This window comes from Nomascus leucogenys, chromosome 17, assembly GCF_006542625.1.
Source record: "Nomascus leucogenys isolate Asia chromosome 17, Asia_NLE_v1, whole genome shotgun sequence".
Lineage (NCBI taxonomy): Eukaryota > Metazoa > Chordata > Mammalia > Primates > Hylobatidae > Nomascus > Nomascus leucogenys.
In genome coordinates this window covers 37769938-37794683 of record NC_044397.1, presented here as the reverse complement: position 1 = coordinate 37794683, position 24746 = coordinate 37769938, and the positions used below count along the sequence as shown (strand labels likewise).

Here is a 24746-nt window from a genome sequence, read left to right as displayed (position 1 = left end):
GTCCTTGGAAATAGCGTCTACTTTCCTTACCACGGCCTCCAAGGGCTTGCCTACACTATTTGACTCCTGCCCGTCTCGCTTCCCGTGCCCTGCTGAAGGCAAGTGTTGGGGACATCTAAGGGATGCCAGCCAGAAGGGTTCGGAGGGAGTTGGCATTTCTTCCCAAGGGGATGTGTGCTTGGGCAGTGGACCTGCAGACTGTGCCCATCCTATGAATGTGGGGAAAGAGAGCATGGCACATGAATGTTAGGGAAGGTAGGCTGCAGTTTCATAACTTCGGGGGATTGCCCGAAGGTACGATGGACCTGGGGAAATTGGGGCATTGGGGTGCCTGTTTAAAGCCATCGTCTGTAAGTGAGCCATGTCACAGGCCAGCCAGCAGAGGACAGTATTCCGCTTTGGGACGAGGCTATTTCTCCATCAGACCAGAGGAAGCCGAACCCAGCTGTCCATCCACCACGGGGCAGTGAGGACCCGGTGTGGGGGCTGCAGAGCAGTTAAATGAGCCAGAGTCTGGAGCTGGCAACCAACCCCTGCATTCTACTGATGACAACCTCCTGTTGAACAAGGAGCCGCGCTGCTCCCTGGGGCACAGGCCTGAGAGGCTGGGACCACCTGGGGTGGGGGGCCAGAGGGACCTGATGTCCTGCTCCCCTGGGATGCCCAGGTGGTGGATGAGGTACAGGTCGCACCCGACCCTCAACCATTCCATCCCTGCAGTCATTCCGTGCCTTCCCAAGGGGTCTGCAGATGTGCAATGGAGGTGGAGGGTCAATCCAGGAACCACCTCAGAACTGGCTAAGTGGGGTGCCTGGCACCGGTTCCAGAGCTGTCTCAGCTGTGCAAAGTGAGCTATCACCTCCTAAACCCTACGATGCACCTGTAAAGGGAAAATGTGAAATCTCAGGACCCCCAAAACTTATGCCAAAGGGAAAGCTAAGTTTAAAGGCTGAGTCACGCAACACACTCTCTGTCTGTCTGTCTCTGTGTGTGTGTGTGTGTGTGTGTGTGTGTGTGTGTATGTGTGTGTTAGACAGGGTCTTGCTCTGTCACCCAGGCTGGAGTGCAGTGACGCAATCGTGGCTCACTGTTGCAGCCTGGACCTCCTGGGCTCAAGCAATCCTCCCTCCTCAACCTCCCAAAGTGCTGGGATTACAGGCGTGAGCCACTGCGCCCAGCCTGGAAGAAGTATTGATACAAGCAACAACAGCATGAATCTCAGATCATCTGGCTGAGCGAAAGAAACTAGACCAAAACCACAAGTGCATATTATGTGATTCCATTCATGTAACATTTTAGAAAATCTAAACAAATCTACAGTGACACAAAACAGCCATTGGTTGCCTGGGGATAAAGAAGGCAGGGATTATAGAGTAGAAGGGATTATAGAGGGGTGAGAGAGAACTTTTGGGGGTGGTGGGTATGTCATTATCTAAATTGTGGTGATAGTTTCATGGGTGTGTGCATATATATATATATGTCAAAATGTATCAAAATCTATACTGTATGATTTTATATGTAGTTTATTGTAAGTAAATTAAACCTTTTTGGTTTTTTCGAGATGGAGTTTCATTCTGTTGCCCAGGCTGGAGTGCAGTGGCACAATCTTGGCTCACTGCAACCTCCGCCTTCTGAGTTCAAGCGATTCTCCTGCCTCAGCCTCCCGAGTAGCTGGGACTACAGGTGCCTGCCACCACGCCTGGCTAATTTTTGTATTTATAGTAGAGACGAGGTTTTGGCATGTTGACTAGGCTGATCTTGAATTCCTGACCTCAAGCAATCCTCCTGCCTTGGTCTCCCAAAGTGCTGGAATTACAGGCGTGAGCCACCACACCCGGCCTCAGTGAATAAAATTTTAATAAAACTTTTTTTTAATGCCAATATAGTCATGTCTGTAATCCCGGTGCTTTGGAAAGCCAAGGCAGGAGGATTGCTTGAGGCCAGGAGTTCGAGACCAGCCTGGGCAATATAGCTAGATCTTCTGTTTACCAAAAAAATGCTGATGTGTCAAAAATAAATATTTTTCATCACTGGCTCAAATTTTAATATCTTTCTTTGCCATGTATACTGCATGAGGTGGAGAATGGGGAAATGGAATAATTTGGGAAAGTAAAGATGATCAAGGCTCAGTGTCAATTCTACAATATATTGCTTTCATTGCTGAAACCACGCATGCTTAGTACAGCAAAGTGAGAACAAGGTTGAGATGGGGTCTCGCCCTGTCGCCCAGGCTGGGTGCAATGGCGTGATCTCTGCTCACTGCAACCTCTGCCTCCCAGGTTCAAGCAATTCTCCTGCCTCAGCCTCCTGAGTAGCTGGGATTACAGGCACGTGCCACCATGTCCACCTAACTTTTTGTATCTTTAGTAAAGACGGGGTTTCACCATGTTGGCCAGGCTGGTCTCGAAGTCCTGACCTTGTGATCCACCTGACTCAGCCTCCCAAAATTCTGGGATTACAGGCGTGAGCCACCATGCCCAGCGTATTACATTTTTATAAATGTTTTTGAGTGAATGGAGAAATTAATTACTCTGTTCTGTGATGCTTGGTGTTTGTCAGCTTTAAATCCCCCATAGCACTCAGATCTTAGAGACAGAACTTTGATCTTTATGGGTGAATTACAACCAATTCCATTTACATTACTTTCATTTCTCTATATGGGTTACCTTTTTTTTTTTTTTTTCAGTCTATTGCCCAAGCTAGAGTGAGGTGGTGTGATATCAGCTCATTGCAGCCTCCAACTTTTGGGCTCAAGCAATCCTCCCACCAGCCTCCCGAGTAGCTGGGACTACAGGCATGCACTACCATGCCAGGTTTATTTTTAAAATTTTTTGTAGAGATGGAGTCTATGTTGCCCAGGTTGGTCTCAAATGCCTGGCCTCAAGCAATCCTGCCTCGGCCTCCTAAAGCACTGAGATTACAGACATGAGCTACTTATTGATAACTTTCTGGATTATAGAGGGTCATATTGGTTTAGATTGATAAATTGAAACCAGCAGATTTCTGGCATTTAGAATGCTTCCTCAACACCTTTCCAAGAAGGCTGGCTGTGGCCAGGCATGGTGACTTGCACCTATAATCCCAGCACTTTGGGAGGCCAAGGCGGGCAGATTACCTGAGGTCAGGAGTTTGAGACCAGCCTGACCAACATGGTGAAACCCTGTCTCTACTAAAAATACAAAAGCATTAGCCAGGCTTGATGACAGGCGCCTATAATCCCAGCTACTCAGGAGGCTGAGGCAGGAGAATCGCTTGAACCTTGTAGGCAGAGGGTGCAGTGAGCCAAGATCACGCCACTGCACTCCAGCCTGGGCGACAAAGCAAGACTCCATCTCAAAAATAAAAATAAAATAAATAGAAACCAGCACATTTCTAGTATTTAGAATGCTTCCTCAACATCTTTCCAAGAAGGCTGGCTGCCTTGCAGGAATTTCAGCACATGTGCCCACAGATACAGGACCAATGCCTTTGCCGCCTGGGTTATACTCTACACTTGAGCTGCTCTTGTTTTTATATTATACACTGCTGTTCATTTAGCTTCATCATGATCGATTCGTTTGTGGTGGGTTGCTTGTCCTGCTGTACAATGTGTAGTAAGACCCATTTGCTTCAAAAGTGGTTTGGGGCCAGGTACGGTGACTCACACCTATAACCCCAACACTTTGGGAGGCTGAGGCAAGAGGATGGCTTGAGCCCAGGAGTCTGAGACCAGATTGGCCAACATAGCGAAACCCCATCTCTACAAAAAAAACAAATTTTAAAAATTAGCTGGGCATGGTGGCATGTGCCTGTAGCACCAGCCACTCAGGAGGATGAGGCAAGAGGAGCACTTGAGCCCAGGAGGTGGAGGTTGCAGTGAGCTATGATTATGCCACTGCACTCCAGCCTGGGCAACAGAGTGAGACTCTGTTTCAAAAAAAAAATAGTTTTGGTCTATAACATTCCAGGAAGTAAACTTGAAGCCATGTCACAATTCAAATATGAACTGCCTATACTCCTATGGATCACATGAGGTCAGGAGTTCAAGACAAGCCTGGCCAACGTGGCAAAACCCTGTCTCTACTAAAAATACAAAAATTAGCCGGTGTCATGGCGTGCACCTGTAATTCCAGCTACTCAGGAGGCTGAGGCAGGAGAATCTCTTGAACCCAGGAGGTGGAGGTTGTAGTGAGCCTAGATCACACCACTGCACTCCAGCCTGGGGAACAGAGAGAGACTCTCTTGATTTAAAAAAAAAAAAAAAGATATATCACAGCCCCACCCTCCCACCCACATTTTTTCCTTTGTGCAGTGACTCAATTGCAAATGCCAAGTTCCTCCTCTTCCTCCCCAAGTTACAAAGTGAAAACATATAGTGTAGGCAGGTTTGCGGGGGTCCTATCAATCCACAAAGTTTAGGAGCCCCTGGTGTAGGAAGAAGAACCATGAACCTACCGTCAGGTGAGCTGATGTGGATTCTGCTGCTCTATGGCTGTGTGAGCTTACCAAGTCACTTTACCTCTCTGAGCCTTGAGATTCTCCTAAAAATGGAGCTGTTATATCCAATTTCCAGATTTGTTGTAAATATTAAACATGTGACTCATGCCTGTAATCCCAGCAGTTTGGGAGGCCGAGGTGGGAGGATGGCTTGAGCCCAGGAGTTTGAGACCAGCGTGGGCAACATAGTGAGACCCCTTCTCTACAAAAAAATAAAAAAAATAAAAATTAGCCGGGTGTGGTGGCACATGACTGCGGTCCCAGCACCTTGGGAGGCTGAGGTGGGTGGATCACCTGAGGTCACGAGTTCGAGACCAGCCTGGCCAACCCTGTGAAACCCCGTCTCTACTAAAAATACAAAAAATTAGCCAGGCATGGTGGTGCATGCCTGTAATCCCAGCTACTTGGGAGGCTGAGGCACGAGAATCGCTTGAACCAGGGAAACGGAGGTTGCAGTGAGCCGAGATCTTGCCACGGTATTCCAGCCTGGGCAACAAGACTGAAACTGTCTCAAAAAAAAAAAAAAAAAAAAAAAGTGGTAAGTGGTGCTTTTGGAAAGTGCTTTGTAAACTAGAGAGTCCTCTACAAAGACTCTTCTGTTGTCCTCCTTTTGTAAACCCAAAGTGCTCAGCACAAGGCCTGGCACACAGGAGGCACTAAATAAATACTTACCAAATTAATAAATCAGTGGCCAGGTGTGGTAGCTCACGCCTGTAATCCCAGCACTTTGGGAGGCCAAGGCGGGCAGATCCCTTAAGGTCAGGAGCTTGAGACCCGCCTGGCCAACATGGTGAACACCCCGTATCTATGAAAAATACAAAAATTAGCAGAGCATGGTGGTGCATGCTTGTAATCCCAGCTACTCAGGAAGCTGAGGCAGGAGAATCGCTTGAACCCGGGAGGCGGAGGTTGCAGCCAGCCAAGATCGCACCAGTGCACTCCAGCCTGGGCGACAGCGTGAGACTCTGTCTCCAAAAAAGAAAATAGGAAGAAAGTTCTCTCTTAAGTCAAGTGTGTCTCCTCTCATTTCTAGCTTTCTGCCTTAGCTCTCCCCTCTGGAGTGACACAGAATCAATCGTCTTCCTCTCCTCCCAGTGAGCCCTTCAGATCGTTCAGCCAGTGGCCAGGACCCCTGAAGCTTCTCCAGGGAGGCCTCCTGGTCCCTGTAACTGTTCCTCATCAGACGTCAATGGAAGGTTCCCCTCTGTCCCAGTCCTGGTCACTTTTTATTGCACAAGTTCCAATTTGCCTACATCTTTTTTCAGAGTATATGTCTAGAAGAAGAACCAGAACTCTTAGGATGACCTGACTGGCACAGAGAGGAAGGGACCACCCCATCTTTTCCTTTTTCCAAGCCCCAGACCTCAGTGACAACATCTCAGGATCCCAAGTTCTCAAGAGGCTATTTTCAGCCCCCTACTGATTCATATTCTGCTTCCTGCTGGGTAAAACCTTAATTATTTTGTTTGGCTGGGCTCGGTGACTCACACCTATAATCCCAGCAGTTTGGGAAGCCAGGGCGGGTGGATCACTTGAGGTCAGGAGTTCAAGACCAGCCTGGCCAACATGGCAAAACCCCATCTTGGCCAGGCGCGGTGGCTCACGCTTGTAATCCCAGCACTTTGGGAGGCCGAGGCGGGCAGATCACGAGGTCAGGAGATCGAGACCACGGTGAAACCACGTCTCTACTAAAAATACAAAAAAATTAGCGGGGCATGGTGGCGGGTGCCTATAGTCCCAGCTACTCGGAGAGGCCGAGGCAGGAGAATGGCGTGAACCCGGGAGGTGGAGCTTGCAGTGAGCCGAGATCGCGCCACTGCACTCCAGCCTGGGTGACAGAGCAAGACTCCGTCTCAAAAAAAAAAAAAAAAAAAAAAAACATCTCTACTAAAAATACAAAAAATTAGCTGGGCATGGCGGCACGTGCCTGTAGCCCCAGCTACTCAGGAGGCTGAGGCAGGAGAATCGCTCGAAGAGAGGCAGAGATTGCAGTGAGCCGAGATCACACCATTGCACTCCAGCCTGGGCACAGAGGAAGACTCCATCTCCAAAAAAAAAAAAAAAACTTAATTATTTTTCATGCCCACTGCTGCGTCATGAGCAATGTTAACTTAATCTTTAACTGAACTTTAGCAATTTTATCAGTCATGGATATAGGCAACGAAACACAGTCCTATTACCAGTACCAGTAACTTTGTCACCAGTAGAAGTCATAGTTATGTTCATACCATGTTCCACTTATAGAAAACTCAAAAAAAATCACTTATGCTTCGAAATTATGGTAGCTATCAGGCCTGCTGTTAGATCTTGTTATTTAATGCATCCATAAAGCAGCACATAGAGTATGATTTTTTTTTTTTTTTTGAGATAGAGGTTTGCTCCTGTTGCCCAGGCTGGAGTGCAATGGTGCAATCTCGGCTCACCGCAACCTCCGCCTCCTGGGTTCAAGCGATTCTCCTGCCTCAGCCTCCCAAGTAGCTGGGATTACAGGTGCCCAGCACCACACCCAGCTAATTTTTTTGTATTTTTAGTAGAGACAGGGGTTTCTCCATGTTGGTCAGACTGGTCTTGAACTCCCAACCTCAGGTGATCCACCTGCCTCAGCCTTCCAAAGTGCTAGGATTACAGGCACGATTTTGTTTTTATTAATATTTTGATAACTACAGGCTTCCTTGGTAATTCAATGTATTTTATTGTATCCATTTAAAAAGCAACATTCTTGGCCAGGTGTGGTGGCTCACTCCTTTAATTCCAACACTTTGAGAGACCCAGGCAAGAGGATTGCTTGAGGCCAGGAGTTCAAGACCAGCCTAGACAACATAGTGAGACCCTGTCTCTACAAAAAAAAAAAAAAAAAAAAAATACGAAAATTAGCCAGGCGTGGTGGCACATGTCTGTAGTCCTAAATACTCAGGATGCTGAAGCAGGAGGATTGCCTGAGTCCAGGAGTTGGAGGCTGCAGTGAGCTATGATTGTACCAGTGCACTCCAGCCTGGGCAACAGAATGAGACCCTGTCTCAAAAAAAAAAAAAAAAAAAAGCATCATTTACATGAGGAGTCCCTAGGTTTCATCAGATGTGTCAGATATGACAAAAAGGAGTAAGAACTTCTGCCAAAAGCCAAAAAATTCAAAGAGCCTGCCTGCCTGCCTCCCTTCTTTCCTTCCTTCCTTCCAGACATTTCCTGAAGGCCTACTATGTGCAGGACTCTACATGGTCCTGTCCCTCAAGAAGCTCACAGTCTGGGAAGAAAGAACAAACAGGACTTTTTAAAAAATATATATTTTAATATAATAGAAATGGGGGTCTCACTATATTGCCCAAGGGCTAGTCTCAAACTCGTGGGCTCAAGCGATCCTCCTGCTTTGGCCTCCCAAAGTGCTGGGATGACAGGCGTGAGCCACTGCACCCAGCCTTTCTTTTATGTTTGTTTGTTTGTTTGTTTGTTTGTACAGACAGGGGTCTCACTATGTTGCCCAGGCTGGTCTCAAGCTCTTGGGCTCAAGTGATCCTCCTGCCTGGGCCTCCCAAAGTGCTGGGATGACAGGCGTGAGCCACTGCGACTGGCCAAAAACCAGGACATAAATACCATGTTATACCTGCCATGGTAGAGATGTGTGTAGTGGTAGAAATAGAACAACCTGGCTGGGCGCAGGGGCTCACGCCTGTCATCCCAGCACTTTGGGAAGCCAAAGCGGGTGGATCATGAAGTCAGGAGATCGAGACCATCCTGGCTAACATGGTGAAACCCCGTCTTTGCTAAAAATACAAAAAAATTAGCCAGGTGTGGTGGTGGGCACCTGTAGTCCCAGCTACTCGGGAGGCCGAGGCAGGAGAATGGCGTGAACTCGGGAGGCGGAGCTTGTAGTGAGCCAAGGTCGCGCCACTGCACTCCAGCCTAGGCGACAGAGTGAGACTCCATCTCAAAAAAAAAAGAAAGAACAACTTGGCCAGGTGCAGTGGCTCATGCCTATAATCCCAGCACTTTTGGAGGCCAAGGCAGGTGGATCACTTGAGGCCAGGAGTTTGAGACCAGCCTGGCCAACATGGTGAAACCTTGTCTCTGCTAAAAATACAAAAATTAGCAGGGTGTGGTGGCACATGCCTGTAATCCCAGCTATTGGGGAGGCTAAGGCAGGAGAATCACTTGAACTTGGGAGGTGGAGGTTGCAGTGAGCCGAGATTGCCACTGCGCTCCAGCCTGGGCGACAGAGTGAGACTCTGTCTCAAAAAAATAAAAAGAAATAGAACAACTTTAGAGATCTAACGACCCAAGTTCAAATCCTAGCTCTTGCACTAACTCGCAGTGTGACCTCCTCACATCCTATTTGTCCCTCGGTCAATCTTCTTATCTGTTTTCTTCATCAAAACCCTGCAAGATAAGATTTAGTTCCCATTTTACAGATGAGGAAACTGAGGCTTCTTTACCCAAGATCACTCAGGCAGCGAGTTAAAGAGCCAGGGTGAGGTCCTGCTTCTTCCTGACTTTCAGCCTGAGCTCCACCAGCTCCACACTGGCTGCTTCTCAAATGCTAATGTAGGAGCCATTGACGTCTCCTTTAAGGCAACATTAAAGGAAATGGCCAGTATAACATGGTATTTATGTCCTGGTTTTTGGCTTGGCTCATGCCTGTAATCCCAACACTTTGGGAGGCCCAGGCAGAAGGATCACTTGAGCCCAAGAGTTTGAGACCAGCCTGGGCAACATAGTGAGACCTCTGTCTGTACAAACAAACAACAACAAAAAGGTCCAGTGGGCCGGGCATGGTGGCTCACGCCTGTAATCCCAGCACTTTGGGAGGCTGAGGTGGGCGGATCACCTGAGGTCGGGAGTTCGAGACCAGCCTGACCAACATGGTGAAACCCCGTTTCTACTAAAAATGCAAAATTAACCGGGCATGCTAGTGCATGCCTGTAATCCTAGCTACTCGGGACACTGAGTCAGGAGAATCGCTTGAACCAGGGAGGTGGAGGTTGCGGTGAGGCAAGATCACACCATTGCACTCCAACCTGGGGAACAAAAGCGAAACTCCATCTCAAAAAAAAAAAGTGCAGTGTCTCACACCTGTAATCCTAGGTTTCCCTTAAGGGAAATGTGAATATCTCCTGCACCTGCCCTCTCCGAGCCTAAACCCTCTGCACAGCAAATGCAGAAAACTCTTTCTACAGAGAGCTAGGTGGGCTGACTGGCCATGCCATCCTAGACTGGTGTACCTCAGGTCTCCTCTTCAAAAAATATCTTGAAATTCTTAGTGTGAAATGCATTCAGGATGGTGGCTGTTGTTATAACAGTCCCCAGGGGTCTTGATTACATGAGAACCCTTGGCTTCTGGAGAAGAGACAAAGAAGGGAAGTAGATCACATCCCAAAGGCATCAGGGCTAAGAACTTTGCATTGAACATTTTCTGTGGCCCCACTGTGTGTTAGGTGCCAGGGCTGTGGATACAGACACAGGTATAAATCAGACATGGCTTTTGCCCTTGGTAAGTTCACAATTATGGGCACAAATACGCAATGATAGTATAATATGGGAAGTGCTACCACAGCTACGATGTCACAGAACACATGAGGAAACTCAGAGAAGATCGGGAGTGGGAAGAAGTCTGAAAAGATTTCCTGGAAGAGCCTGGGTGTGGTGGCTCATGCCTGCAATCTCAGCACTTTGGGAGGCCAAGGTGGGTGGATCACGAGGTCAGGAGTTCAAGACCAGCCTGGCCAAGACGGTGAAACACCGTCTCTACAAAAATACAAAAATCAGCTGGGCATGGTGGCACACTTGTAATCCCAGCTACTCGGGAGGCTGAGGCAGAAAATTGCTTGAACCAGGGAGGAGGAGGTTACAGTAAGCAGAGATTACACCACTGCACTCCAGCCTGGGTGACAGAGCAAGACTTCGTCTCAAAAAAAAAAAAATTCCTGGAAGACTTGTTGCCTAATTTTAAGTTACTTAACTTCTCTGTATCTCCATTACTTCATCTGTAAAATGGGGATAATTACAGAACCAGCCTCACAAGGGTTGTGAAAATGTAATGAGTAACTATGTAAAAAGCACACAACAGGCTAGGCATGGTGGCTTACACCTGTCATCCAAGCCCTTCGGGAGGCCAAGGCAGGAGGATTGCTCAAGCCCAGGAGTTCAAGACCAGCCTGGGCAACAGAGCAAGATCCCATCTCTACAAAAAAGAAGCAGCTAGCTAGGTGTGGTAGCACGCACCTGTGGTCCCAGCTACTTGGGAGGCTGAGGCAGGAGGATCCCTTGAGCCTGGGAGGTCAAGGCTGCAGTTAGCTATGATTGTGCTACTGAAGCAGGACACACAAGCCCCAAAATTTAGCCTCCTTCCTTCAGAGCCAGCAGGAGCTTCTAAGCTATAGGGGGCAGCAGTTACAGCTGAGTCAAACCAAAGCTTGCAGCCATGGGCAAGGAGCTGATAACACTAAGGTGGGTATGGGGAAGGAGCCAAATACTTCTACCATGTGAGGGGAGGGAGTACTGGGCAGGGTCACTGGAGAAAGAGAAAAAGGTAGTACCCTTGAAGGTACTGCTGGGCGCAGTGGCTCATGTCTGTAATCCCAGCACTTTAAGAGGTCAAGGCAGGCTTATCACCTGAGGTCAGGAGTTCGAGACCAGCCTGGCCAACATGGTGAAATCCCATATCTACTAAAAATGCAAAAATTATCCGGGCGTGGTGATGCACACCTGTAGTCACAGCTACTCGGGACTCGGGAGGCTGAGGCACAAGAATCACTTGAACCTGGGTGGCAGAGGTGGCAGTGAGCGGAGATCATGCCACTGCACTCCAGCCTGGGTGACAGAGTGAGACTCTTGTCTCAAAAAAACAGGAAGGTCTAACTGAAAAAAAAAATTAAATGTGTTGCAGAGTTAAGGAGAACAAAGAACAGACGGTGGGGGGATTCAGGGACTAGCATTGGCAGGGAGCCACTAGCAGCCATAGTCTGAAAGAGAAGAAGAGGAAATGATGGGTTCAGAGCTCATAGGAGGTGACATTGTGGAAGAGGGGCTGGATGACAGGATACGTGGCTGGAGAGGAAGACAAACACTACCTGAACTACAGGAGGGGTGGAAAGGGAAGGGTAGGGTCAAGAATAGACCTGTTGCACTTTGGGAGGCTAAGACGGGCGAATCACCTGAGGTCAGGAGTTTGAGACCAGCCTGGCCAACATGGCGAAACCCCATCTCTACTAAAAATACAAAACATACCCGGGCGTGGTGGCAGGTGCCTGTAATCCCAGTTACTCAGGAGGCTGAGGCAGGAGAATCGGTTGAACCCAGGAGGCAGAGGTTGCAGTGAGCCGAGATTGTGCCCCGAGGCCTGGGTGACAAGAGCGAAACTCCATTAAAAAACAAAAAAAGGCCAAGGTGGGCAGATCACCTGAGGTCAGGAGTTCAAGACCAGCCTGGCCAACACAGTGAAACCCCATCTCTACTAAAAATACAAAAAAAAAATTAGTTTGGCATGGTGGAAGGCGCCTGTAATCCCAGCTACTCAGGAGGCTGAAGCAGGAGAATCGCTTGTACCCAGGAGGCAGAGGTTGCAGTGAGCCGAGACCGCGCCATTGCACTCCAGCCTGGACAACAAGAGCGAACTCTATCTCAAAAAAAAAAAAAAAAAAAAAGAATTGACCTGTTATCCACCACATTAGCATAGAGATTGAAGCCACTGGTATTTTTTCAGTAGGCTATGCAGCCTCAAGTCAAATTTATGTACAGTTGGTTGGCAACATATTTCAGGAAAACAGTGAAAATATCAGAAGGCTGGGACTCACCACTCTTGTATTCAAATCTTAGTTTTAGGGCCGAGCGTGGTGGTTCAGCCTGTAATCCCAGCACTTTGGGAGACTGAGGCGGGTGGATCATGAGGTCAGGAGTTCAAGACCAGCCTGGCCAACATAGTGAAACCCCGTCTCTACTAAAAATACAAAATATTAGCCACGCATAGTGGCAGGTGCCTGTAATCCCAGCTACTCGGGAGGCTGAGGCAGGAGAATCACTTGAACCTGGGAGGTGGAGGTTGCAGTGAGCTGAGATCACACCACTGCACTCCAGCCCGGGCAACAGAGTGAGACTCCGTCTCAAAAAAAAAAAAACAAAAAAACCACAAATCTTAGTTTTACTACTTCCCACTGGTGACCTTGGGCAAGTTACCTCCCCTTTAGAAACATCTATAATTGGGAGAATGACATTCCAGCTGTCTACCTTAAACAGCTGTTCTCCAGCAAAAGCACTTTTCAAACTGTAAAGTGCTGAAATAGATCCCTAACTTTTGAGTCCCTTCCGTTGAATCCTTCCCCCGTTTCCTGTCCCTTTTCTTTTTTCTTTTTTTTTTTTTTTCCCGAGATACAGTCTTGCTCTGTCACCCAGGCTGGAGCGCAGTGGTGGGATCTCGGCTCGCTGCAACCTCCGCCTCCTGGGTTCAAGCGACTCTCCTGACTCAGCCTCCTGAGTAGATGGGATTACAGGCATGCGCCACCATGCCGGGCTAATTTTTGTAGTTTTATTAGAGACAGGGTTTCACCATGTTGGCCAGGCTGATTTCCAACTCTTGACCTCATGATCCGCCCGCCTCGGCCTCCCAAAGTGCTGGGATTGCAGGTATGAGCCACCGCGCCCAGCCTCCTGCCCCTTTTCTTCAATCTGAAGATGAAGCTGCCCCTGGCTGTACTGGAGGCCAATTCCCGGCCACAGCAGGAGGAACTGAGTTCTAATTCTGTCTTTGCCATGTAACTGAATTACCCAGGGCCGTCCCTAGTCCCGTTTCCTCTTTGGTGTAATAGGGATGAATACAGATGGGGAGATCGTGATATGAAAGAGTTCTGTGAGCTGTAAGGCATAATAATCATGAGGTATTGTTACAGGACCAACAGGTGCCTAGGCCCGCTGTGCAGTAACAGACCAGTTACACTGAGGAAGCAGGGTTATCAGCAGAAAAAGGGCTTAACGATGGCAGGGTGCCTAGGAGGAGATGGGGGGAGACCACGAAATCCATCTTCCCCAAGGAGTTCCAGGCTGGGATTTTATATGGCATTGTGAAGGATGAGGGGCTGGAAAATTGGGGTCATCAACTGGTCAGGGTAAGGGAGATGAAATCCTCAGGATGTGGAAACTGCAGTCCCCATTGAGTCTCCTTCTGTGAGCTCCTTCACAACAATTGGTGTCAGTAATTATGCTGGTATGCAGGACCTGAAAGAATATCTCCAAGGGGAAACGTTTCATAATGTTCAAGTTGTTACCTATGGAGTTAAGGGGAATTGTAACCTTGTGACAGGGTCTACGTGATTCTAGGACAGACGATGGGCACTTATCATGGCTGATATGCAGAGCTATGAGCAAGCAGGTCGGAGAGCAAGGTGATCTAGTGATGAACGCTGAGTGTGCTGCAAGCTTCGTTTATTTTCGTTTTTCCCCCTCCCTTCTTCCCTGATTAATTTCCTAAAGTTTATAGGAGCAGTTTCAGTACCAGCCCGAGTAGGATGGAATCAAACACGGTGCTGGAACATTCCTACCCGGAAGTGGCCTCGACCCCCCTCCCCACCTCCCGGCCTCCCACGCGCGGGGGGGGCAGGCTGATCGACGCGACCGGATTGGGCAACTTGGCATGGGGCGGGGCCTCTGGGAGGCGTGGCCTCCGGCCGGCTCCTACGCTGTTGCCAAGGGAAACTGGCGCGAGGGGGCGGAAGGAGCCGAGGACCGGCAGCCGGCGTCGAGGCGGAGCGCGGGAACGACGGCGGCCATGGCGGCCTCGGGGCCCGGGTATCGCAGCTGGTGCTTGTGTCCCGAGGTGCCATCCGCCACTTTCTTCACTGCGCTGCTCTCGCTGCTGGTTTCCGGGCCTCGCCTGTTCCTGCTGCAGCCGCCCCTGGCGCCCTCGGGCCTCACGCTGAAGTCCGAGGCCCTTCGCAACTGGCAAGGTGAGCAGGGGCGGGCCGGGATCGCGGGGCGAGTCCTTGTCCTCCGACTTTGCCGGTCCCTGGGCTCTAGCTTCCAGGACTCGCCCCTTCAGGCCTCACCGCCAGTCTCCCCGTGTCTCGGTCCTCATCACCATGCCCGCCCCCCGGAGGACCGACCTCCAGCACCGTCTCTTTCTCTCTATGTTCCACACCTTTGTCTGCAGACCCGGTCTTCGTCATCACTGTAATCCCTTCCCTGCCCGAATTTGTTCCCTTCCCTGTCGCCACCAGACTGGTCAAGGCCCCAAATCCATTCGCTAGCAAATCCATGCTCGCTCTCCAAGGGTAAAGATTTTTCGTCTCCCCCTCCCATTTCACATACACACCTACGTCTGCTTTAGGCCTAAGCCCCACCGAAAAACGTTTTTCTCTCACCTGCATCACGACAATTGGACTTTATCTACAAACCCCTATAAGCCCTATAAATGTCCTGCCCTCTTGAGATTTGGAATTTCTTCTGCTTTTTCATCTGTATCTTAGTCTTGACTGCCATTCCCAGCTCATGGGGTACCAGGGTGTCTTCTGCCTTTGGAGAGAAGTGTTTGTTTTTCTCTAGGGGAGAGAAATTTTGCAGACCAATTAAGTATAAACATCCATTCCTAAAAGACATTCCTAGTCTCCGTGACTTCCTCATTTTCTCGAGAGGAACACAGGAAATTTGCATATCTCCTGCTGTTTTGCAAAGCACACACGCTGATGTGTATTAATTTCGTTTAACCCTCACAAGGATCCCATGACGTAGGACCTATTATTGGCCCGTTATCTAGATAAGATTGAGGTTTCATTGACGCAGAGCTGTTGCGTCATACAATTGAGATAGGAATCTAGATTTTTCTTTTTATTCTGTGATGTTTTGGAACTAGAGCCTAACGGTAGATAATCTCCAAATCGTGTAGAGTTGCTTCTAGAATCTTTTCATGTTTATACTTGGAATTTCAGTTTTGGAAATACTCAACAAATAATGAAGTACTCTTCAGATAATGATGCCTCTGGAGATGGCCAGACTGAGGTATATAGTTCCGTAGCCTGCTTCCCTACTCAAATCTAAAGTTGTTCCCCCCACCCTAGGTATACACAGCACCACCTCACAGACAGAAGCAAAATGCCAACCTAATGTTAACCTCTCACTTTCTGGGGTTCACTGCTTCCCTGGGTGTGGGTTTCGTGGATATGTGAGCATTAGAGACGTAAGGGACCTTTGAAGTCCTCAATCTAACTCTTGTTACTTTACAGTGAGGAAACTGACGCCTAGAAGACCTGTGACATGATTAAACTCAGCCAGCCTGGATGTAATAGAGCCGAGATTCCACTCCAAGTCTTTAGACTCCCAAGTCCAATATTACCATCAGTTCTTTGGTCTCTCTCCTTGAATTTAGTCGTGTTTTGGCCTGCAGGGACATAAAAATACTTAGAGATAACCACTTCTAAAATTTTTTTAGAGATAGGGGCTTCGTCTTACCCAGGCTGGAGTGCAGAGATGCAATCATAGCTCACTGCAGCTTTCAACTCCTGGACTCAAGCGAGCTTCCTGCCTCAGCCTCCCAAGTAGCTGGGACTACAAGTACACATCATCACACCTGACTAATTTTTAAATTTTTTTTAAAGTTGGGGGTCTCACTGTGTTACCCAGGCTGGTCTTGAACTCCTGGGCTCAAGTGATCCTTCCACCTAAGCCTCCCAAAATGCTGGGATTAAAGGTGTGAGCCACCATGCCTGGCAATAACTGCTTTTAGAAAAATCAAAGTAGGCCAGGAATGATGGTTCATACGTGTAGTGTCAGCACTTTGGGAATTCAAGGCAGGAGGATCACTGGAGGCCAGGAGTTCAAGGCTAGCCTGGGCAACATAGCAAGACTTCATCTCTACAAATAAAAATTTAAAAAAAGGAAAAAGGAGGATTCTTTGATGTCTTATTACATATAAAGCATCAGTCTACCTGTAAGATCGGATAAGCACTTTCTGAGGAGACTTATAATTTCTATAATCTTTATTGTTAATGATAGTAATTCTTACAGCTGCAAAATAATTCATGGTCCCTTTTTTCTTCCTCTGAACAGCCACTATGGAAGGAGGGGTCAGGATTACAGCAGAGGAGACTGGCACACAGAGTGTTAAGTGACACCCACTCAATCCACCCCGAAGCTGTTACACTTAATTAACCCTCAAACTGCCCAGTGAGGTAGGTCAGTATGAAAACCTAAAAAAGGATTATAAAGCACTTTACAAATTCAGAGACTGCCCTCTACCAAAAAATATTATTTTTTTCCCTATGGAAGTCAGTTTCTGCTAAGAGTTGCTCCAGGCCTGGGGAAGTGTAGGGATTAGATATTCATGCCTCTCCTTTGAGGCTCTGGGTCCTTCATTATTGAACGCACTGCTTGTATTACCTGCTGCTGCAACTCGCTGGCTCTCACTTCTCTGTCACGGGGGCTCTCTGCCTTTCCTAGGCGGCTTATAACCTGGCTTCCCTCCTGGGAGCAACCTGCTGCCAGGCCTCTAACCCGGCTCCCTCTGCAGTTTACAGGCTGGTAACCTACATCTTTGTCTACGAGAATCCCATCTCCCTGCTCTGCGGCGCTATCATCATCTGGCGCTTTGCTGGCAATTTCGAGAGAACCGTGGGCACCGTCCGCCACTGCTTCTTCACCGTGATCTTCGCCATCTTCTCCGCTATCATCTTCCTGTCATTCGAGGCTGTGTCATCACTGTCGAAGCTGGGGGAAGTGGAGGATGCCAGAGGTTTCACCCCAGTGGCCTTTGCCATGCTGGGAGTCACCACCGTCCGTTCTCGGATGAGGCGGGCCCTGGTGTTTGGCATGGTTGTGCCCTCAGTCCTGGTTCCGTGGCTCCTGCTCGGCGCCTCGTGGCTCATTCCCCAGACCTCTTTCCTCAGTAATGTCTGCGGGCTGTCCATTGGGCTGGCCTGTATCCTTCCTAGCAGAGAGCTATAGCACAATGCATGTCAAAGGGTGAACCAGGCTGGAGGGTCTGGGGTGTCAAGTAGATAAAATCGGGCTTATTTTTTATATTTTTGAAACAGAGTCTCTGTCACCCAGGCTGGAGTGCAGTGGTGTGATTTCAACTCACTGCAACCTCTGCCTCCTAGGCTCAAGCAATCCTGCCTCAGCCCCCCAAGTAGCTGGGACTACAGGTGTGCACCACCACACCCGGCTAATTTTTATATTTTCTTTTTAGTAGAGACAGGGTTTCACCATGTTGCCCAGGCTGGTCTCGAACTCCTGGTCTCAGGTGATCTACCAGCCTTGGCCTCCGAAAGTGCTGAGATTACAAGCGTGAGCCACCGTGCCCGACTCTCATCTGATCATAATTTTTTTTTACTTTTTTTTCATATCTGATAATTTTTTATTTTATGCTAGACACTGTGAATGCTGATTAGGGGCTCTAGATTTTGTTGTTTTCCTTTAAAAATGTTGACTTTTCTGATAGGCAGTTAACTTCCTTGAAGATTAGCTTGAAACTTGAGGTTTGTTTCTAAGCTTTTTTCAGGAGAGTCTAGCATAGCCTTTATTCAAAGGCTGAATCTTTGTGGCTGCCTAATCAGTGGTGGGTGACTTAGGTCAGATGACCAGGATGCCACCGAGTCACTGGGGATGGTGACAGGGTATGGAGGAAGCACAGCCAGAGAGGCCCACATGAAGCTCACATGGTGGCACTGAGGCAGGTGCCCTCTATTTGGGATAAAAGGACAAGAAGTGTTAGTCCCTGGGGATGATATTGGTACAGCCTCCTGCCTCAGCTACACCAGCAGAGGCATGTGCTGGCTTCTGACTGACTGCAGTGGCTAGAAGGGTGCAAGTGATGGCACAGGTGGGTGTAGGAGAAGGGACGGCATTAATACCCTCTGCTGTTGGGCGCATTCATTCCCAGTGAGGTACGGTGAATAGAAACCTTTGGCTCTGGGCTGGGCGCAGTGGCTTAACGCCTGTAATGCTAGCACTTTGGGAGGCCAAGGTGGGCAGATCACGAGATCAGGAGTTTGAGACCAGCCTGGCCAATATGGTGAAACACTGTCTACTAAAAATACAAAAATTAGATGGGTGTGGTGGCATGCACCTGTAGTCCCAGCTACTCGGGAGGCTGAGGCAGGAGAATGGTGTGAATCCAGGAGGCGGAGCTTGCAGTGAGCCGAGATCGCGCAACTGCACTCCAGCCCGGGCGAGATTCCGTGTCAAAAAAAAAAAAAAAAAGAAGCCTTTGGCTCTGGGTTCCCCCTGAGCTGCAAACTAGCCGGAGTGTGCGGCGTGCTAAGTATGAAGGCTTCTGTAGAGTGAGTGGGAACCTGTGTTCTCCCCAGGGAGTGTTTGGCCCTTCTCCCTTTGCTGCCTCCAATTTCACTTAACACGCCAACCTCAGATGGCCTCACCTACTGCTATTCCATCGACCTCTCAGAGCGAGTGGCACTGAAGCTCGATCAGACCTTCCCCTTCAGCCTGATGAGGAGGATATCCGTGTTCAAGTACGTCTCGGGGTCTTCAGCCGAAAGGAGGGCAGCCCAGAGCCGGAAGTAAGTGACAGAACTCTTAAGTGCTGTTAAATCTTTTTTTAAAAAAAATTATTTATTTTATTTTTTTTTGAGACAGTCTCACTCTGTCACCCAGGCTGAAGTGCAGTGGCGCAATCTCAGCTCACTGCAACCTCCGCCTCCTGGGTTCAAGTGATTCTTGTGCCTCAGCCTCCTGGGTATCTGGGATTACAGGTGCCCACCACTACGTCCAGCTAATTCTTTTGTATTTTTAGTAGGGATGGGGCTTCACCATGTTGGCCAGGCTGGTCTCAAACTCCTGACCTTGTGATTTACCTGCCTCAGCCTCCCAAAGTGCTGGGATTACAGGCGTGAGCCACTGCCCCTGGCCAAACACTGTTAAAAATCTTATTCTGTTTTTCTGTTCTTTTTTTTATTTGAAGACAGGGTCTTGCCCTGTTGCCCAGGCTGGTATTGCAGTGGTATGATCATAGCCCGCTACAGCCTCACACTCGTGGGCTCATGTGATCCTCCCACCTCAGCCTCCCAAGTAACTGAGACTATAGGCACACACTACCATGCCTGGCTAACTTTTAAATTTTTTGTAGGGAGGGGGTCTCACTGTGTTGCCCAGGCTGGTCTCAAACTCCTGGTCTCAAACGATCCTTCCTTGATTTCTCAAAGTACTGGGATTACAGGTGTGAGCCACTGAGCCTGGCCTAACCTTATTAAAGCAACTCCAGGGCATGTAGAGGGTATGGCTGGTTTATTGCCATGAGTGATAAAGAAATGAGGTACGGCAGATCGGAAAATCATGCACAGATGTCTTCTGAGCATTCTGGATTCTGCACAACTGCTTCTGAAGTAGTGACAGCAGGAAAGGGAAGGCATTTCAGGACACTTAATGTGTGATCCTGAGTGACTTGTAGACAGGCTGGGCAGGAGGGCCCCTATCTAATTGACATTAGACACATACCCGCTGCAGGTCAGCCTGGGCTGTGACACACAGTAGCCTTGATAAGAAGTGCAGACAGGGCTGGGTGCGGTGGCTCACACCTGTAATCCCAACACTTTGGGAGGCCAAGGTGGGCAGATCATATGAGGTCAGGAATTTGAGATGAGCCTGGCCAACATGGTGAAACCCCATCTCTGCTAAAAATACATAAATTATCGGGGCGTAGTGGCAGGTGCCTGTAGTCCCAGCTACTCGGGAGACTGAGGCAGGAGAACCACTGGAACCTGGGAGGTGGAGGTTGCAGTGCGCTGAGATGGCACCACAGCACTCCAGCCTGATCGACAGAGCAAGACACTGTCTCCCAAAAAAAAAAAATGGTGCAGACAGTCCACACAGCCAACTAGGCTGCTTAGGAGGTGGCCCGGCCCAGGTTTTCTGTTGAGGTTTACTGTTTTCCATTTGGCTCATTAACTCTCAGATGGAAAGTGCTGGTAAGCCGCCAGAATTTGGGTGGCCTCGCTTCTTCATTTTATAGAGGAGGCCCAAAGAGGACAAGGGTCTTTCTCATCCACGAGTCTCCTGTGTTTTCAGGTAACAGAGTCAGGAGAAGGGCTGTCTGGAAGCATGTCCCCTGCTTAGGAGGCCACCTCCCTCCCTTTCCCCTGTTCTCAGTGCCTCTTGCCTCTGAGTTCTCTGCTGGTTTCTGTCCATGCTGAGACCTCACAGTGTAGGACTTTTTCTTTCCTTCAGTGGTCCTCCCCCAAAAAAAGGAGTTTGCTGGGAAAGGCATGTTCATCCATTTTGTATTGCTGTAAAGAAATACCTGAGCCTGGGTTATTTATTTACTTATTTATTTATTTATTTTTTGAGACGGAGTCTCGCTCTGTCACCCAGGCTGGAGTGCAGTGGCGCGATCCCAGCTCACTGCCAGCCCCACCTCCCGGGTTCACGCCATTCTCCTGCCTCAGCCTCCCGAGTAGCTGGGACTATAGGCGCCCGCCACCATGCTCGGCTAAATTTTTGTATTTTTAGTAGAGACGGGGTTTCACTGTGTTAGCCAGGATGGTCTTGAACTCCTGACCTCATGATCCGCCTGCCTCGGCCTCCCAAAGTGCTGGGATTACAGGCGTGAACCGCCGTGCCCGGCCGAGCCTGGGTCATTTATAAGAAAAGAGGTTTATTTGGCTAACGGTTCTATAGGCTACACTAGAAGCATGGTGCCTGCATCTGCTTCAGGTGGGGCCTCAGGCAGCTTCCAGTCATAGGGGAAGGGGAGGCGGCACCACATGTTGAGAGAGGGAGGGAGGTGCCAGGCTCTTAAACACCCAGCTCTCACCTAAACTCAGAGGGAGAACTCATTACTGCAGGGAGGAAGCCAAGCCACTCACGTAAGATCTGCCCCCGTGACCCAGACACTTCCCACTCAGCTCCACCTCCAGCGCTGGAACACTGGGGATCTGGGGATCTTTTTTTTTTTTTTAAGATGGAGTCTCGCTCTGTGGCCCAGGCCGTTGTGCAGTGGCGTGATCTCGGCTCACTCCAACCTCCGCCTCCTGGGTTCAAGCGATTCTCCTGCCTCAGCCTCCCGAGTAGTTGGGATGACAGGCGCCCACCACTACACCCGGCCAGAGATCACATCTTAACACATGATTTGGAGCAAAGGAAACGTCCAAACTGTATCAGAAGGCAAGGTGCTTGGTCAGTGGCCCTTTTTGGCCCGCCACCAGCTGTGGAGTAAATTTTCCCCTGCACGCTGGCCCGGATGTGGGGTTTTTGTTGAATAGGAAGCTGCCCCTTGGAGCTTCTTCCAAGAGGTGCTCCCAGCTGTCAACAGCTCAGAGGCCTTGGACTATTTTTCTAAAAGGCCAGGAGGGCTGCTGGGAAAACAGAAGTGCGGACTCACCGCATTATTGCTTCAGGCAAGTAATTCCTGGGGTTTCAATGTGGGGGAGACTGTACATTTAGGACTAGGTGTTTTGTGGGTTTTAGTTGTTCTCATTGAATCTGGAGACCTGTCTGTCACCAAGGAATCGCCTCTGTAATAGCTGATGGTGGTCTCCAACTGTATGTCACATACAAGAGCTCACTCTCCAAGACTGGCCCTGATGAGAAAGTTCTTCCACACTGAAGGGCCGGGCGCGGTGGCTCACACCTGTAATCCCAGCACTTTGGGAGGCCGAGGCGGGTGGATCACGAGGTCAGGAGATCGAGACCATCTTGGCTAACACGGTAAAACCCCGTCTCTACTAAAAATACAAAAAATTAGCCGTGTGCGGTGGTGGACGCCTGTAGTCCCAGCTACTCGGGAGGCTGAGCCAGGAGAATGGTGTGAACCCGGGAGGTAGAGCTTGCAGTGATCCGAGATGGTGCCACTGCACTCCAGCCTGGGCGAAAGAGCGAGACTCCATCTCCAAAAAAAAAAAAGTTCTTCCATGCTGAACTGCAATCAGCCCCACAGACACTGCCACACCCAGTGCCAGGTCTGATCCTGTCTCACTGTGACAGGCAGATTTTAGGGTTTAAGAGGAAGATGGTGTTCCTTCTGTGTTCCCCACGACATGGAGTCCAGTTCCTCAGGTCTGGGGCCTGCTGCAGACACTCAGAACAGAATATTGTGTTTCAGGCAGCCTGACAGTGGGTCCTGGGCCATGTCACAACACACATGTTTATTTTGGCAGCAAGATGGCCGTTTGGACAGCTTGTCTCCAGGCTCTTCTTGATAGATAAATTCTTTTTTTTTTTTTTTTAGACAGAGTCTTGCTCTGTTGCCTAGGCTGGAGTGCAGTGGCACAGTCATAACTCACTGCAGCCTCGAACTTATGGGCTTAAGCAGTCCTCCTACCTCAGCCTCTCACGTATCTGGGACTAGAGGCACATGCCACCAGGCCTAGCTAATTAAAAAAAAAATTTTTTGAGATGGAGTCTCGCTCTGTCGCCCAGGCTAGAGTGCAGTGGCACAGTCTTGGCTCACTGCAACCTCTGCCTCCCAGGTTGAAGCGATTCTCCTGCCTCAGCCTTCTGAGTAGCTGGGACTACAGGCACCTGCCACCACACCTGGCTAATTTTTTTTTTAATTTTTAGTAGAGACCCGGTTTCACCATGTTGGCCAGGCTGGTTTCGAACTCCTGACCTCAGGTGATCCACCCACCTCGGCCTCCCAAAGTGCTGGGATTGCAGGTGTGAGCCACCATGCCCAGCCTGAATCCCTTCTCTTTGGGCAGAATTATCGAGCCAGCCACACAGGCACTGGCAGCTGTGACCTGGTCCCGACGCTCCATCTGGTTTGGAAGCTGCTGTGAGCAGGTCACCCCTCCAGTGGTCTCAGTGGCAGGTCCAGTGTCCTTTCATACAACTCCCTTGCTGTAGGACTGCAACTGGCCCCACCCTCTCTGGGCATCTGTGGTCTGATTGGTTGAGGTTAACCTTTCTCCCACTTGGTACTTAGAGCAAGTCACAGAAAACATCCAAGGCATGTTGTACTAGAAAGGAGGGGCAACCTCAAGCACAACAAGATGCCATGACCTCACCATGACTCACTGAAGGACCATTTTCTCTCTTGTTCCATTCCAGGCTGAACCCAGTGCCTGGCTCCTACCCCACACAGAGCTGCCACCCTCACCTGTCCCCAAGCCACCCTGTGTCCCAGACGCAGCACGCCAGTGGTCAGAAGCTGCCCTCCTGGCCCTCCTGCACCCCCGGGCACATGCCCACCTTGCCTCCATACCAGCCTGCCTCCGGCCTGTGCTATGTGCAGAACCACTTTGGTCCAAACCCCACCTCCTCCAGTGTCTACCCAGCTTCTGTGGGCACCTCCCTGGGCATCCAGCCCCCCACGCCTGTGAACAGCCCTGGCACGGTGTATTCTGGGGCCTTGGGCACACCAGGGGCTGCAGGCTCCAAGGAATCCTCCAGGGTCCCCATGCCCTGAGGGAATTGCTAGGGAAGTCATCTCACTTGGCCTTCTGAAGGTCCTCCCTAAGATTCTCCTGACAAAAGTTATTTATTGAACACCTCTATGTGCCAGGCTCTGTGTTGGGGTACTTTGATCAATGTCCCTGTTTCAGTCTCATCTGTACTCACGGCAGCCCTGTAGAGTACAGTGTACTGGCCCAGCTTACAGATGCAGAAAGCAAGACGTTCTGCCATCACATAAAGTCACGTGGCTCTTTAGTAACACAGACAAGGCTCCTCGCCAAGGAACTCGTGGCAGAAGAGGGCAGCAGTTGGCAGTGGCTGCTGATGTCTGTCCCCAGCCCCACTGTTCCTCCCTGTGGCTGTGCCGTGCTCGTGGTTACAGTGTCCATGTGTCTGCCCTTCAGGAGCTCGCAGCTGGTGTGCTTGGCGGTCCCAGGCCTGTGTAGTGTCTCTCCCCTGCTGCGGGCGCCCCCACCCCAATTCCTCTCCCCAGAAGCGGTGGGACAGGCCCCCGTGAACTGCAGCAGCATGCTGAGGGGTCCATGTTGTCTGCCTTTATATAAAGAAACAGCCTCTGACCTGCTGTGCTGGCGTGTGCTTCTTTTGTGGTCTGGCTGGGGAAGAGAGAGCGCACTGAGATCTGGGCAGTGGCAATGTGTGATGTGGCGGCAGAGAGGAGAGATGCGCCAGGGTCAGGTTGGGCAGGTGACCAGGGCCCAGTGGTCAGGAGTGGGGGTCTCGTGGGGAGCAGGCAACTATGAGATGGGTACCAGCAGGAGCCACTGCTGCCCTGAAGGAGAGGGGGTGTTGCCAGAGCCCAGAAGCTGGGACTACAATTAGGAGGGCTGCTGGCAGGGCTGTGCCAAGAAGGACATGGGCACTGCTGGCGATGTCCCTGAAGCAAGAGGGAGGGGAGAAGACCCTGGCTTTTACCACCAGTGTCTCCTGTTGGC

The 24746-nt window shown here is 49.8% G+C and overlaps 1 protein-coding gene across 3 annotated transcripts; it reads left to right on the top strand.

Moving 5' to 3' along the window:
• The first annotated feature begins 14129 nt into the window (after positions 1-14129).
• RHBDD2 (rhomboid domain containing 2) lies at positions 14130-24376 on the top strand. 3 transcript variants are annotated; one of them, XM_030797537.1, is made up of 6 exons: positions 14135-14402; positions 15381-15450; positions 16498-16619; positions 16958-17365; positions 18815-18965; positions 23449-24376. In XM_030797537.1, the coding sequence occupies exons 4-6, from the start codon at positions 17203-17205 to the stop codon at positions 23804-23806; spliced, it is 672 nt and encodes a 223-aa protein (XP_030653397.1). In that variant the 5' UTR covers positions 14135-14402; positions 15381-15450; positions 16498-16619; positions 16958-17202; the 3' UTR covers positions 23807-24376. The 3 variants fall into 3 exon arrangements, with proteins under 3 accessions (XP_030653395.1, XP_030653397.1, XP_030653396.1); XM_030797536.1 differs by lacking the exon at positions 15381-15450; XM_030797535.1 differs by lacking the exons at positions 15381-15450; positions 16498-16619 and having other exon boundaries at positions 14130-14402.
• The last annotated feature ends 370 nt before the right edge of the window (positions 24377-24746 follow it).